Here is a 14257-nt window from a genome sequence, read left to right on the forward strand (position 1 = left end):
TTTGGCAATCCCTACCTCACTGGGTTTTAGGTATCTTTCAACTAATTTGTCCCTTAAATTTATGAGGTATGAATTGTTAACTCCACTTTTCAGATGAGGATGCTGAGATTCAGCAAGGTTATTACCCAAGCTGATGAGAGAGCCAAGATTTCAACCCAGACCGAATTTGTCTAATACCAGTACCTATCGATGGTAACTCTCTACTATTAACCCACACAGACTGAATAGCAATGAATGAAAAACTCTGACATGACATTTCTGTGGATTTCTGGGACAACCACTGATCACTTGGGGTTGCGCTTCTTGTAGTAACAGTTGCCACTTTTGTTATCACTTATTATGTATCAGATACTATGCTAGGTTTACGATCTCATTTAATCCTTAAGACGACCCTACAAAGTTGGTACTATTATTACCTCCAGGTTAGGAAATTTAGGCTTAAATAAGCTATTGCGTTTTCCTGAGTATTCTGTGAATAAATTCCTATCAGTTAAATGCCTAATAAAGTGCTAAATTAATAAATTAACAAAGTTCTTTTTAGACCAGCTGGGCTTAAACTCTACACGCGCCACGTTCCTATTCTCTGCCACCAGGTGACGTCACAACCAACCCCAGCACTACATTCTCTGCCAAGAGCCACTGCCGATATCTCGCGAGAGCCATGGCTTCTTCCAATCTATTTTGGGCATGCGTGCGGCGTAGGGCGCTTTGGCTTAGAGTGGTTTGATGACTTTCTGTCAGTCTTCCTAGAGTAGAGCTTTAACAACAAAGCACTTATTTCCTTTCAGTCACTCGAGTTCTCGCGAGACTTGCTACTCTTACTTCTCCCCCAACCCCAAACCCCGCCTTGCGCCTGCGCAGAGCTCTTCAAAGCAGAAGGTTGCGCTTGGAGGAAGTGACGGCTTTGGGTTCCGTGGCCGCAGCGCCGTTACTACTTCTCAGAAGCTCCACTCGGCCGCTTGCCGAGACACCCCGCCGCTAAGATGCCTCGAATTATGATCAAGGGGGGCGTGTGGAGGAATACTGAGGTAAGTTCCCTTTTCCCGCCGTCCGCTGCCCTCCGCCCCTCCGGCTGCTGGTGCGCAGGCGCGCGGAGGTCGGGGAGGCGGAGAGGTTGCTTGCGGGGTCTGCGTGGGAGTCGGTGCGGGGCCGACCCTCGGGGCCTTTACCTTGTGCCCGGTCGTACGTTATCTGAGCACCTGAAGGACGGGGACTGTGATTTAACCACTTGATTACCTACCGGGCACTCGTTAGGCCCTCAGTGAACATTTGTTGAATTGAGGACGCGCCCTCTGCCCTGGTGGAACTCACTGTGGTGGGAGAGCTAGGATAACCGCTAGAGTCGGTCTTTGGGGCACCCCCGTTCCTCGGCCCAGGCATCGTGCCTCTCGCTGATATTCAAAAATGAAGAAGTGCTGTGGCGACAACTTTGTTTTTTTCTTGACTTGCTTGCAGACGGGAAGCAGTTTGAGTGCCAGGTTCAAAGTGCCCGTTTATGCCCGCATCCCTGCGGTCATCTGTGATCAAGGCATAACTTGTCCGCTCTCCCGTCAGATCCCAAGGCCTGTGTCTTCCTGTCACTCCGCTTCAGCTTGGATAGAAGCCAGATAGGCCTTCAGTAGTCTCTTTGCTTCCAGAAATGTAGTGGACCATGCCATTGGTGAGCCAGAGAACAGTAGAGAATGAGTAAAATAGAAACGAGGTTTTAGTGGAGTTGGTGTTCATAGTGCACTGAATTTGTCAGTTTCCCAAGAACACCATATTTTTTCATGCTCTGTGTCTTTTTACATCTTATGCCTTCTTGGAATATCCTCCTACTGCTTGGCATCTTTCTGACCTTCCTTCAAAAACCAGTCCAGAAACTCTTCTGGAATTTTTGCCTGTTCATCCTGTAAAAAGTAGTTGCACCGCCAGTGGTCCCATGACAACTCTTTCATCCACTTGTTATAGTTTGCTTTGTCTTTTTGCAAGCATCACATCCTTCTGTGTGATGCTGGGAGGGTTTCTTAACCTCTCAGAGCCTCAGTTTTCTAATGGGGATGATAATAATACCTACCTGTTTTGGGGACTAAATGAGTCACTACATTTGGAACATTTAGAACAGGGTCTGTCACATAGTAATCTTGCAGTAAGTGCTAGTTGCTATTTCTTTTCCTCAGTAGACAGCACTGCAAGAGGGCAGGACCAGATCTTGGTGTCTTTAGAAACTAGGACAGTACCAAACAAAATTTGCTTGGGAAATTTTTCTGAATGGATCTAGTAGGATAGATAATTGTTGTATATACTTCCCTGAAGATGTGATTAAGTATAGCAGTACTGCAACAAAGTTACACATAAAGTCAGTGAGAACCTTGCCTCAACTTGCACAGAGGGAACCAGGCTGTTTAAGTTGGAGAAGAGATGACTTCTGTGGGAGAGACATGTACAAAAATCAAGTAACAGCAGGATTCCTATGATGTGGCCCAAGCCCTGCAGTCTTTGAGTCTGTGATGATACGGTGTGGAGTGGTGTGGAGTGGCTCATGTATGAGGCATGTAGCTCTAGTTCAATGTGGAAAAAAGCCTAAAAGTAAGATGCCCCAAGAGCATTCATCTATGTCTCTAATATCCCTGGTGTCTGTGATTTAGCTTGCCGGGCTCTCTTGGGATTGGTGAATTCCATATTGCAATGGGTGCCCTGGTGAAATAGTGTCTAGAGACTGGGGGAGTCTGGAGACAGAGTTGATTGGTGACTTCGGGGGAAATACTTAATTCTTAGGTTAGACCTGAGATGTGGATTCTTGGGTCAGAGTTGGGGTTATGGGACTGAAGAGAAAATGCTATTCGTAAGCCGGAGGCAGGAAGCCTGGGTTAGAGATTGGATTCACCTGAGTCTTGACTTGCTTCTTGAGGGCTGGATGTGTCCTATTTGATTCTCTTTCCCTAAGTACACAAGACCTGGTACAAGGTTGGTGTTCAGGGAATGTTTTTTCAATGAATGAATAAATGAATGAGCCATATTCCTTTGACGAGAATAGCAGCCACACACCGTACCCATTCCCAGTTACTGGATGGGGTAGGGAAGGGGTTGTGTGTAAGGGAGGGTAGGATGTCCTTCTAAGGGAGTTCTTTTTTTTTAAATTAATTAATTTTATTAATTTATTTTGGCTGCATTGGGTCTTCGTTGCCGCACGTGGGCTTTCTCTAGCTGTGGCGAGCGGGGGCTACTCTTCATTGCATTGCACAGGCTTCTCTTCGTTGCATTGAGCGGACTTCTCATTGCGGTGGCTTCTCTTGTTGCGGAACACGGGCTCTAGGCGCACGGGCTTCAGTAGTTGCGGCACACGGGCTCAGTATTTGTGGCTCGCAGGCTCAGTAGTTGTGGTGCACGGGCTTAGTTGCTCCATGGCATGTGGGATCTTCCCAGACCAGGGCTCGAACCCGTGTACCCTGCATTGGCAGGTGGATTCCTAACCACTGCGCCACTGGGGAAGTCCCTCTAAGGGAGTTCTTAATTTCTTGCATTTCACTGATTCTGGCTTGCTTTTTTTTAATTATTGTAATGAAGTTTTGTACTTTCTTTTTAAATCTAGGATATATGTGTGTGTTGATATGTCTCTTTCGCCATAGCACAACTCTGTTAGAGTTAATTTTAATTTTGTCTTTTCTCACTTGGAGTTTTGTGATTGAATACACTGTTTTTCTTCAACAATTTTTAGGATGAAATTTTGAAGGCAGCGGTAATGAAATATGGGAAAAACCAGTGGTCTAGGATTGCCTCACTGCTGCATAGAAAATCAGCAAAGCAGTGCAAAGCCAGATGGTATGTACCAGTTAATGAGTGGAAAACACAAAATGACCTTAATTATGATGAGGAAAATGTCATTTCTTTGAACCTTACCAAAGAAAGCAGGCATTGTGATATAACAAAGTATGGAGTGGGAGATGGGAATTTAGATTTAAGAATTAGCTGTCATTTGCTTCCTATGTGATCTTAGGCAAGCCATTTTCTAGCCCCTCTTTCCTACCATTACCTTCTCCCAACTGGGGATAATACTTGGCCCTAACTGATGGAGATGTGAGGCTCAAATGAGTTCATGTTGTTTGAGAGTGCTTTGTGAAGCATGAAATATAACTACTTCTAGGTACAGATGGACCCTAGCTTATAAATGGATTGTATTCCAAAAGTTTATAAGTGGATTGTTTTAGAACTTACTTTCCCAAAGAAATAAATGATAAATAATGGTTAATTTTCTAGGCTAGCTTACAGTAGTTGAGTTTCCTCATGAATCGTTGAAACATTGTATATTTGCTTCCCCAGAATATAACATAACCCAACATTACATCTGTGGTGCCCCCTTTTAAGTCACAGGGTAGTGGACATAGTAAGTTCTTCACATGTATTTTTGGCATGAGTGTTCTGGCCCCAGCCCTGACCCATGTGGTACTAGGATCATATTTTGGATTGTATAAGAGTGACCTAATTTTCTGGGCACCTGGGTAGGGGAAAGGATCAGAATGTAGAGATTGGCCCACAAAGAGGAAGATGGTCCTCAGCCTGCATAAGTGGCTCTGATTTCTGGTTCTGTTAGTGGAGCTAAGCTCCTACCGCTTTGTTTGGTAAGGTTTATATATGGTTTGCAGGCCTCTCCTCCAGCTAAGTAGACTGGATGGAAAAGGTGGGTCAGGTGGAGCATGGGGAAAGGCAGAGATGACATAGTAGTTTTACTTAAATTAAAAAACTCACCAAACAAATACAGTTTTGAAAAGCATTTAGCGAGTGTAAGTCAAATGCTTAAAGAAGTAAGCCAAGGTGTTGTAAGAATCAAATCAAAGCACCAGAAAGTACTATGAAAACTAGAAACACTATGAAAATATGAGGTGGTTTTGTCTTATTTATAAATGCAAAACCTCTATAAAGTGTAAGATGAATGGAAACAATTGGTAGTTGAGAAGGAAGGCATATGATCATGTTTTAGTCATGTTACTTTTCTTAAGCATTACTAACCTTGCATAATTAAAATACAGTAGAATTTAGTGAGATAGGGTATTTGGAATGGGGTAAGTTTAACCAAATAGGGAATATTCTGTTGTTAAAAAAAACCCCAGCTTTTGTGATTGAAGGATGAGAATTAGCTTGCATTTTTCATATATTAGAAGCCAGTATGTCTAATACGTGAGGAGGATATTATTCATGCTGGGTGACTGATTAAGGTATAAAATGATGTCTTTTTAATAGGTATGAGTGGCTGGATCCCAGCATTAAGAAAACAGAATGGTCCAGAGAAGAAGAGGAAAAACTCTTGCACTTGGCCAAGTTGATGCCAACTCAGTGGAGGACCATTGCTCCAATCATTGGAAGAACAGCTGCCCAGTGTTTGGAACACTATGAATTTCTTCTGTAAGTGAATCTCCAAAAGCAGTATTAAAATGTGTGTATATCTTCTGAATGAGGCTGAATACACTTTTAGCATTTTGTGTCCTTAAACATTAGTTACAGATCTGAATAAAGCCAGAGGAGCTAAAGCTATTGGATTGTATATTCCAAGTCTCGTGTGGTTGATCAAGATTATGTCTCCTTTTATATACTTTTTAAAGAAATAATTAAAAAGTATTATACAGGGACTTCCCTGGTGGTCCAGTAGTTAAAACTCCACGCTCCCAGTGTAGGGGGCCTGGGTTTGATCCCTGGTCAGGGAACTAGATCCCGCATGTTGCAATTGAGAGCCCACATGCTGCAACTGAAAGATCCCGCATGCTGCAACGAAGATCCTGCATGCCCCAACTAAGACCCAGCGCAATCAAATAAATAAATAAACGCTAAAAAAAAAAAGTTACACAAATCATACATGTTCATCATAGAAAATCTGGGAAAAAAATAGTGAAAAAGCAAATAAAAATCACCCATAGTCATACTGCTGAGAGTTAACCATTGGAACATGTTGATTCTTCCCTAAAAGCTTTTTTGTGTGGCTCTGCTGCATTTGTGATTTAGGGAGCTGCTTGGATCCTGTTTCATGGTGAATGGAAACACTGAAATTAGAGAGAAATTTAAAACCATCTCTTTTCAGGTGAAGCAGTAGTAGAAATGCTTTATTTTTGTTAATGCCCATCCGTTGGTTTTTTCAAAGAAAAGGGTGCCAGCACTAGGGAACCTGGTATTTCTAAGACTAAACGGGTGGTAGTGTGACTGATTGCTCTGGGCTCATTCCTAGGGATAAAGCTGCCCAGAGAGACAATGAAGAGGAAACAACAGATGATCCACGCAAACTTAAACCTGGAGAAATAGATCCAAATCCAGAAACAAAACCAGCACGGCCTGATCCGATTGACATGGATGAGGGTAAGTGTATTTTTGTGAGGACTTTATTTCTTTGGTAACTGTAGGCTTCTCAGGCCTTCTTTTAACTCTCTTAGGTCTTTTCTAAACTCCTCTGACTTTTTCGAATTGCGGTTCTGTCTGTAGTTGTTACTCTAAGTATCTTTCCAAGTGTGTCCAACCTTCTATCATAGAGTAATTGCTCTTTTTGTATAATGTCCCTTTATCTTTTGATGTTTCAGTTCATTTAGTAAGTTAAGCAGTGTGATATGACTGGACATTTCCTGGTGGCTAGAGGTAAGCTCTTTAGGATTCTGTGTTCTCATTTCTATTCCGAGGAGAGAGGCAACAAGCCAGGATTTGGGGATCCAGTGCTCCTACTAACTACTTTTTTGACTTCAGACAGGAAGTTTGATCTTCTTGAAAGGGCAGCACTACAATACCATGAGGGAGACTTATGATGCCTTTTTGAGACATTGAATCAGGAATCAGAGGAACTAGATTTTAATCTAGTTTAGTGCCATGTCTGCCACTTATTAGCTATTTGACTTTAGGTGAGTCATATAATCTCTCTGAACTTTGGTTCTCTTTCCTGTCAGATGGAGAGTAATAATATCTATCTTACTTCACAGGGTTGTCGTGAAGCATTCAGTGAATATTTGTTGAGTTTTTAATTTAAAAGTTTGAAGGTAAAAGTTGTTGAAGGTAAAAGTTGTTCCCAAAGGCAGACTGTGGCTAGGCTGGCTGCATCACTGTCACATGGCAAACTTTAAAAAATAAAGGTACCAGGGCTTCCCCAGGAGGTCTGTGTCAGTAAATTGGGGGTGGGGGGGGAATGGAGGGTAATCCTGGAATCTGAGGGTTTTTTTGCTTTTTAAAGTTCCCTTGTGATTTCATTGGAGACCCTTGTGTAGGAATTGCTCTAAGGTATCAGTAATGAAATTTGTTCTACTCTAGGGAGCTATGGAAAATATACTGGAGGAGAGAAATAGTTCTGAGGAAAAAAATGAAGGAAAAATGATAACGAAGATTGTCAGTCCCCTTATAATTAAACAGTAGTTTTTACAATATTTCACAATTTGTGCTGTGCCAGATAGTTGATGATGATGAAGGATATGATAATTATAGCCACTGTTTAATGAGTATTTGCTAGATGCTTTACCTATTTCTTTTTCCTTAGTTCTTCTCAACATCCCTGTGAAGTAGGAATTGTTATTCCCATTTTATAAGTGGTGAAACGTTATTATCCAGAGTCACATAACTGTCCAGTGGTGGGCATGATTTTTAACTTGGGTTTCTCTGACTTAAAAACCCAAGCTGTTTCCTTTATGCTGCACCATATAATGATTATATTGATGGAGTTTCTCATCTTAAGCACTAGGGTATGTCTCTCACCTTGCTTCTGTTGGAGAAGTTAGTTTTTGTTCTCTTTATCTTTGCAGATGAATTGGAGATGCTTTCTGAAGCTAGAGCCCGCCTGGCTAATACTCAGGGAAAGAAAGCCAAGAGGAAAGCGAGGGAGAAACAGTTGGAAGAAGCAAGGTATGGTTGTTTTCCATCTATAGTTGAACAAATTAGTCTATGCATCCTTAGGCCCGGTAAAACTGTGATTTATCAACCCTGTTGGGTGAATGATAACTAGAGTTGTCTAATTCCAACATGGCAGAAGTAATGCCTGGGTATAGACATACATGTATGTCTTGGTGTGTTGGATTTGTTCTGTTAGCATGGGGGAGCTTCATTTGTTGTAGCCATCTTGGCGTCAGATGGCTGGAGGACAAACGGGGCTCTGGGACTGTGGTGTGACTGCCAGTTAGTTACTCTCCTTGATTAGCGTTGGGCAGGCAATGGCTGTGAAACAGGAGACTCAGCTGAACATGGAGGGAGTTAATGAGCCTTGAACCACATTTTAGGCTGTCATAGAAATTTGTATTTAAAAAGTGAGTGGAATTGAGTATTGCCCTCTGCTCAAGGTTTTCTCTACTTTCCCCTCCCTTTTGGTTAGATCCATGGTTGACATCATTTCTAATGGCCTAGAAACCCAGATGAAGTGGTTAAAGGGAAAACTTGAACTTTATAAGAGCTTATTAGCTTTTGGAATTCAGGCATTGGAATAGCCTCCCCTGCCTCCACAGCTACCTTTTTTGGTCCCTAAGCTGGGAAGTATTGATACTTCCTGACCTAATAACTAGCATTGTGTTGATGGTTTCCCCAGTAATGGCTGTGAAGTGCCAGATCCTGGGATGGAGGATTCTTTTATGCCAGAGGATGCTTTTTGGCATAGCTGGACAACCACTAGCCCAGAATAGTTGCTTGTGATGGGAGTATGACTGGCCTGGGACAGTAAACAAGCTAAGAGGAGGTTCTAAATTTTCTGCTGGGTCTTAGTCACCTTTCTGTTCCGTATACTATTTAGGGTTAAGTAATGTGAGTAAGGTAAAAAAATTCATTTTTCCATTTTTGTCCATGGTTGTTTGGGGACCAAATTGTTTGAGCCTTTTAACCATGTGGATTGGCCCAGGGATATGACAGGTATATATATGAAAATCTCCAAGTATGGTTGGTATTGCTTGCTTTAACAAATACATTTTTCCAGATTTAAATTTACCCTACACTTTCTTGTAGATTTTCTTGTAGAACATCTTTATAACGTGTGCATATATCTTGTAGTTAACTAGATTGGTGTGTATGCAGAATGTACTGCAGGGCTATTTACTTTAAATGTTAAATTACAGATCTGTTTTATAACTTAAAGCTTTTTATTGATTATAAAAGTAATAACACTTTTCCTACAAAATACTAGTATTGTACTATTTTCTTTTTGGGGCATGGTTGATACAATGCTATATAGCTTGGTTATATCCACTTAGTATTATATTGTAAAGGTTTTCTAATGTCGTTTGAAGTCTTTGTTTTATTTAAAGAATAAAATTACTTATGAAATGTGTCCCTTCAAACCTTTCTCTTCTCAATATAGACATACATTTATGTGCACTACACATACAGTAACATTTGTGTAAAATTAGATCATACTGTATAGACTGTTTCGATGAGAAGTTAATCTTACTGGGGTTCCCTTGTAAGTGATGAATCGTTTTTCTCTCTCTGTTTACAAGATTTTCTCCTTGTCTTTCAGCATTTTTAATATAATGTTTCTGTTTGTGCATTTCTTAATGTTTGTCTTGCAGTTCCTTGAGCTTCCTGGATGTGTCGGTTAATGATTTTCAATAAATTTGCGAAATTTTCAGCCAATGTTTTGTTCTCCTTTTTCTAATGTTTTATTCTCCTTTTTCTCTTTCCTTTTGATATTCCTATTGTGCATATGTTGTGCACTTAATGGTGTTCCACCTTTTTGTGAGGCTCTGTTCGTATATCTTCTTTCTTTCTTTTTTTTTTCCCCCTTTCCTTTGGATTGCATAATCTCTATCCATCTGTCTTCATCTTGGCTAATTCTTTACTTCGAATCTGTTCTAGTGAAGTTTTCGTTTTAGCTTTCCCGTTGCGGAGCACAGGCTCCGGATGCGCAGGCTCAGCGGCCATGGCTCACCGGCCCAGCTGCTTCGCGGCATGTGGGATCCTCCCAGACTGGGGCACAAACCCATGTCCCCTGCATCGGCAGGCGGACTCTCAACCACTGCGCCACCAGGGAAGCCCCATTTGGTTCTTTTTATTTCTTTTTGTTAATTTTCTCTATTTGATGAACATTTTCATCCTACCTTCCTTCTTTAATCGTGCTTACCTTTTGTTCTTTGAACATACTTGTAATGTCTCCTTTGAAGTCTGTCAAAGCTGACATCTGGTTGCTCTCACAGGCAGTTTCTGTTGCCTGCTTATTTTCTGGTGTGGGTCATGCTTTCCTGTTTCTTTGCATGTCTCACCTTTTTTTGTTAAGAACTGGACACTTTGGATGATATATTGTAGCAGTTCTGGGTACTGTGTTGCCCCCATCCACTCCTTGTTACTGTTGCTTGCTTACTTACTCCTTTAGTGACTAGCTGGATTATTTTAGTGAAGTCTGTTCTCCCCATTCCTCACCCAGAAATGTGAAGCTTCTGATGTTGCTCCTCATGGGGACACAGTCTTGGGTGTGCCCACAGTCGCCTTGGGATGAAGTGGTTTTGACAGGACTTTCTTTGACATCTTCTTCCCTGGCTACACCCAGCTGTTAAACTCTACTAATTGCCAGTTTATTGCTGTATTGTTTTCAGCGATGGCTTGAGGCATAAATTGCTCCACAGAGTGTTCCAATCAAACTTCGGCTCCTTTGAAAGGATAATTTCTGAGGTCAGTGTTTGGTAGTTGTTCTCATCCCAGGAGGGCTTCTCCCACTTTTCGAAAGAGATTGATTCTCTCTGGCAAACTAGTGGGCCTGCAGTTTAGCTGCATCTCCAAAGAATCTGTCGGTTTCTTCACAGTTGCCTTTCACCGAGACTTCCACTGTTTTTGAGAGTGCCCTGAGGCCTGAACGTCTCCATTTCCTTTTGCAAATGAAGTCAGTTTCTTTGGGGAGAGTTTGGAATTCTCTGTTCTATCCAGGGGTGCTGATGTACTTCTCCTTGGGTGACACACCCACTTTAGGAGCTGAGTGTTCAGTGTCCGCGGTGGGGGTAGGCAGCAGCCCCAGGTCCCCTAACCCTGACCCTCATCCCACAGGCCCAGGTTGGGCTCCAGTATTCTCAGTAGCACTGTGCCCAAGGTAGAGCCCCTGGGCAGAAGAAGGAAGCCCCTCCTTCTCAGTCACTCTTGTCTGAACTTAGCCTCTGCAGTGGCTTCCTGGAGGCAGGATGAGAAATGCTGCTGTCCTGCCCCTACTGGAATGAAAGCCAGGGAGCTAGAGGGGAGAGAGAACCCTGTGTTCTTGGCTGCACCAAGTGTGGAGTAGAGCTTCTGTCTCCCTGAGCTGGGACGGGGGAAGAGAAGAGGGAGTGGGTCTTGATTTGAATACTGCAGGCTCTCACTTTTTTTATCGAATTTTTGTAGATTTTCTTGAATAAACGTTTCTTCATTTGCTGTATCTCCTTTATTTAGGATCCCTTCCAGAGACTTAACTTTTTTTTTTTAATAATTTTTGTCAGTTTTGCTGGGGAGTGGGTTTGTGAAATTGCTCCTATATACTGTTTTATAATTTGATTTTTCTCCTCTTTAATATTCTGAATAGCTTTTCTAATCATTGAATCATTAACGTTATAGCATCTTGGGAAAGTACAAAGGAAAAAGTAAAAAATGAAATTCCAGCCTCCTATGATTATCACTGTTACTGTTCAGGTGAACATCCTTCACATCTCCCCATGCACGTATTCACTGATAGATATGCATATAATTTTACATGTTTCTCCATAACATGTAAACTTTGTAACATTGTTTTAAACAGCAGTGTGTCTTGAGCATCTTTCCATGTCAGAGTAGATTTACAGATTTCTTTCTATTTATCTATCTATCTATAGATTTCTTTCTATTTATCTATATCTATTTATTTATTATTTTTGGCTGCTTTGGGTCTTTGTTGCTGCACGTGGGCATTCTCTAGTTGCGGCGAGCGGGGTCTACTCTTCGTTGCGGTGCGCGGGCTTCTCATTGCAGTGGCTTTTCTTGTTGCAGAGCACGGACTCTAGGCGTGCGGGCTTCAGTAGTTGTGGTACGTGGGCTCAGTAGTTGTGGCTCGTGGGCTCTAGAGCACAGGCTCAGTAGTTGTGGTACACGGGCTTAGTTGCTCCGCGGCATGTGGGATCTTCCCAGGCCAGGGCTCGAACCCGTGTCCCCTGCATTGGCAGGCGGATTCTTAACCACTGTGCCACAAGGTAAGGCCCTACAGATTTCTTAAAGGTTATTTAGATGGCCATATAATATCTTATCTTATAGCTGTGTTATAAATTATTTTAACTAATTTGTTATTGTTGGATGTTTAGGTTGTGTCTGTTTATCTGCTTTTCTGAACAGTGCTTGGTAACCAGTCTTGTAGCTAAGGCCTTGTACATGTCCCTATTTATTTCCTTAGTCTAAGACTGAAGAGTGAAATTGCTGGGTTAAAAATGTAAAAAAGTTAGGGGTATTAATGTGTATTTCCAAATTCTCTTTGGGGAAAGCTATACCACTGTACTTTCTCATTACCATTGTGAGAGACTGTCCACTGTTTGCACCCTTGCCATTAAAACAGAGCAAAACTTGAAGGCTGTTGATTGATATGTAGAAATGGTACTTGATTTAATTTGTGATTCTTTAATTATTAAAGTACACTCTGTCATTTTAGCTATTTGCATTTTTTTCCCTTAGTGAACTGTTTATTTCCTTTTTTTCTTCCTTTCCCTTGGGTACATTTTTTAAAAACTTGCTTAGATTCTTTATATCTAACCATTCCTAATACTAAGTGCAAAATTTTTTCCTATTATTTGCCTTTTAATATTGTTTTATGATTAAAAAATGGTGCTACAGGGATATAAATTTTAAAATTCAAAGCTGTTGATTGTTTTTTTCACCCTTTATTTAATTTATATTAAGTGAGTATATTCCCATCCAGAGATTGGATACATATTTACTTATAGTTCCTTCTGGCTTTTCTCTTTGCTCTAGTGTATGTGTGTACCTTTAAATCAAAACTGGAATTGATTTTGGTGAACGGTGTGAGGTGAGGATTTAAATAAATATTTCTTCCCCAAGTGACCGGGTAGTTTTCTTAACTCTGATGGATGATCCATCCTTTCCCAATGGTGTATGATCTTGAAGGTGATTTGTGTTCTCTTTCTTCAGGCGTCTTGCTGCCCTCCAAAAGAGAAGAGAACTTCGAGCAGCTGGCATAGAAATTCAGAAGAAAAGAAAAAAGAAGAGAGGAGTTGATTATAACGCTGAAATCCCATTTGAAAAAAAGCCTGCTCTTGGTTTCTATGATACTTCTGAGGAAAACTACCAGGCTCTTGATGCCGATTTCAGAAAGTTAAGACAACAGGATCTTGATGGGGAGCTGAGATCGTAAGTTGCCTTTCTGTTTTTATAAATGGAAAAGTATAGTAGTAATTTTATGGAGGGCCAAGTATTATCCTGGTCAGAGCCAGATATTTCTTAGTTAGCACAATGTGGTTTACATAATGCTTTTACTTATTTAATGGATTCACCTTTCTGAGAAAACCAGTGACCCTGACTGTAATGCTTTTAGCATAGAACACTGTTCGAAGCTCTCGAAATGTCAGCGCTTGGCTCTTAGTGAACTGTCTACTCAGAATCACAGTCTTAACATTTACGAAATGTACCTTTGGGAAGAGGTTAGTTATTTTACTAATGGCCTGAAAGAGTCTGTCAAAATCCGGTCTGCTGCTTCTTAGTTTTTTTTCTAGTGAAAATTTTATCTTGTTTTTATGGGTTTTTTTTGCCTGTGCCATGAGACTTTGTGGAATCTTAGTTCCCTGACTAGGGATCACACCTGGGCCCCGGCGGTGAAAGTGGTGAGTTCTAACCACCGGACCGCCAGGGAATTCCCTCTTGTTTTTCATAAAATGAAATTAAAAGGAAAAACATTACCAATGCATTTTTAAGTCTTTTCACTTAATGGCGATTAGTAGGTATATTTTTAAAATGTCTTAGAATACAGAGGATTTTGTTTATTTCTAGGGATTTTTAGAGTTTTTAAATTGTTATATCTGAATGTTGTGGGGAGAACCTTTTAGGATTGTCAGAGATTTTTAGTACTCCCCCAATGGCTTTCCATTTCTGTTGACATGAATTGTTAGTAAACAACAGATGTCAGTCACTGTGAAACAGGATTTTCTTGGATGTACTCCATTGTATTTATTTTTCAAATTAGGACCTTGCTTTAGGTAGCCTCTACAAATAAAGAGATTGAAGAAAAAATAGTCATTTGGAAGGAGTAGACTAGATGGAAGAAGAGGATGGCATGCAGAGGGGGAGAAGGCATTCCTGGTCCTTTAAAAGATGGCCTTGAGCCTGGCTTTAGACCTTAACAACTTTTTGG

The 14257-nt window shown here is 41.2% G+C and overlaps 1 protein-coding gene across 1 annotated transcript in view; it reads left to right on the forward strand.

The window, feature by feature from the left end:
* The first annotated feature begins 872 nt into the window (after nt 1-872).
* The window catches only part of CDC5L (cell division cycle 5 like), a 46429-nt gene continuing 33044 nt past the window's right edge, over nt 873-14257 (forward strand). The window contains exons 1-6 of the mRNA XM_060163018.1: nt 873-1028; nt 3698-3801; nt 5218-5379; nt 6194-6321; nt 7740-7839; nt 13042-13260. Of these exons, the coding sequence (XP_060019001.1) occupies nt 984-1028; nt 3698-3801; nt 5218-5379; nt 6194-6321; nt 7740-7839; nt 13042-13260 (758 nt within the window). The 5' untranslated portion in view covers nt 873-983. The remainder of the gene's footprint in view (nt 1029-3697; nt 3802-5217; nt 5380-6193; nt 6322-7739; nt 7840-13041; nt 13261-14257) is intronic.

The sequence above is a fragment of the Lagenorhynchus albirostris genome, chromosome 10, assembly GCF_949774975.1.
Source record: "Lagenorhynchus albirostris chromosome 10, mLagAlb1.1, whole genome shotgun sequence".
In the NCBI taxonomy this organism is placed as follows: Eukaryota; Metazoa; Chordata; class Mammalia; order Artiodactyla; family Delphinidae; genus Lagenorhynchus; species Lagenorhynchus albirostris.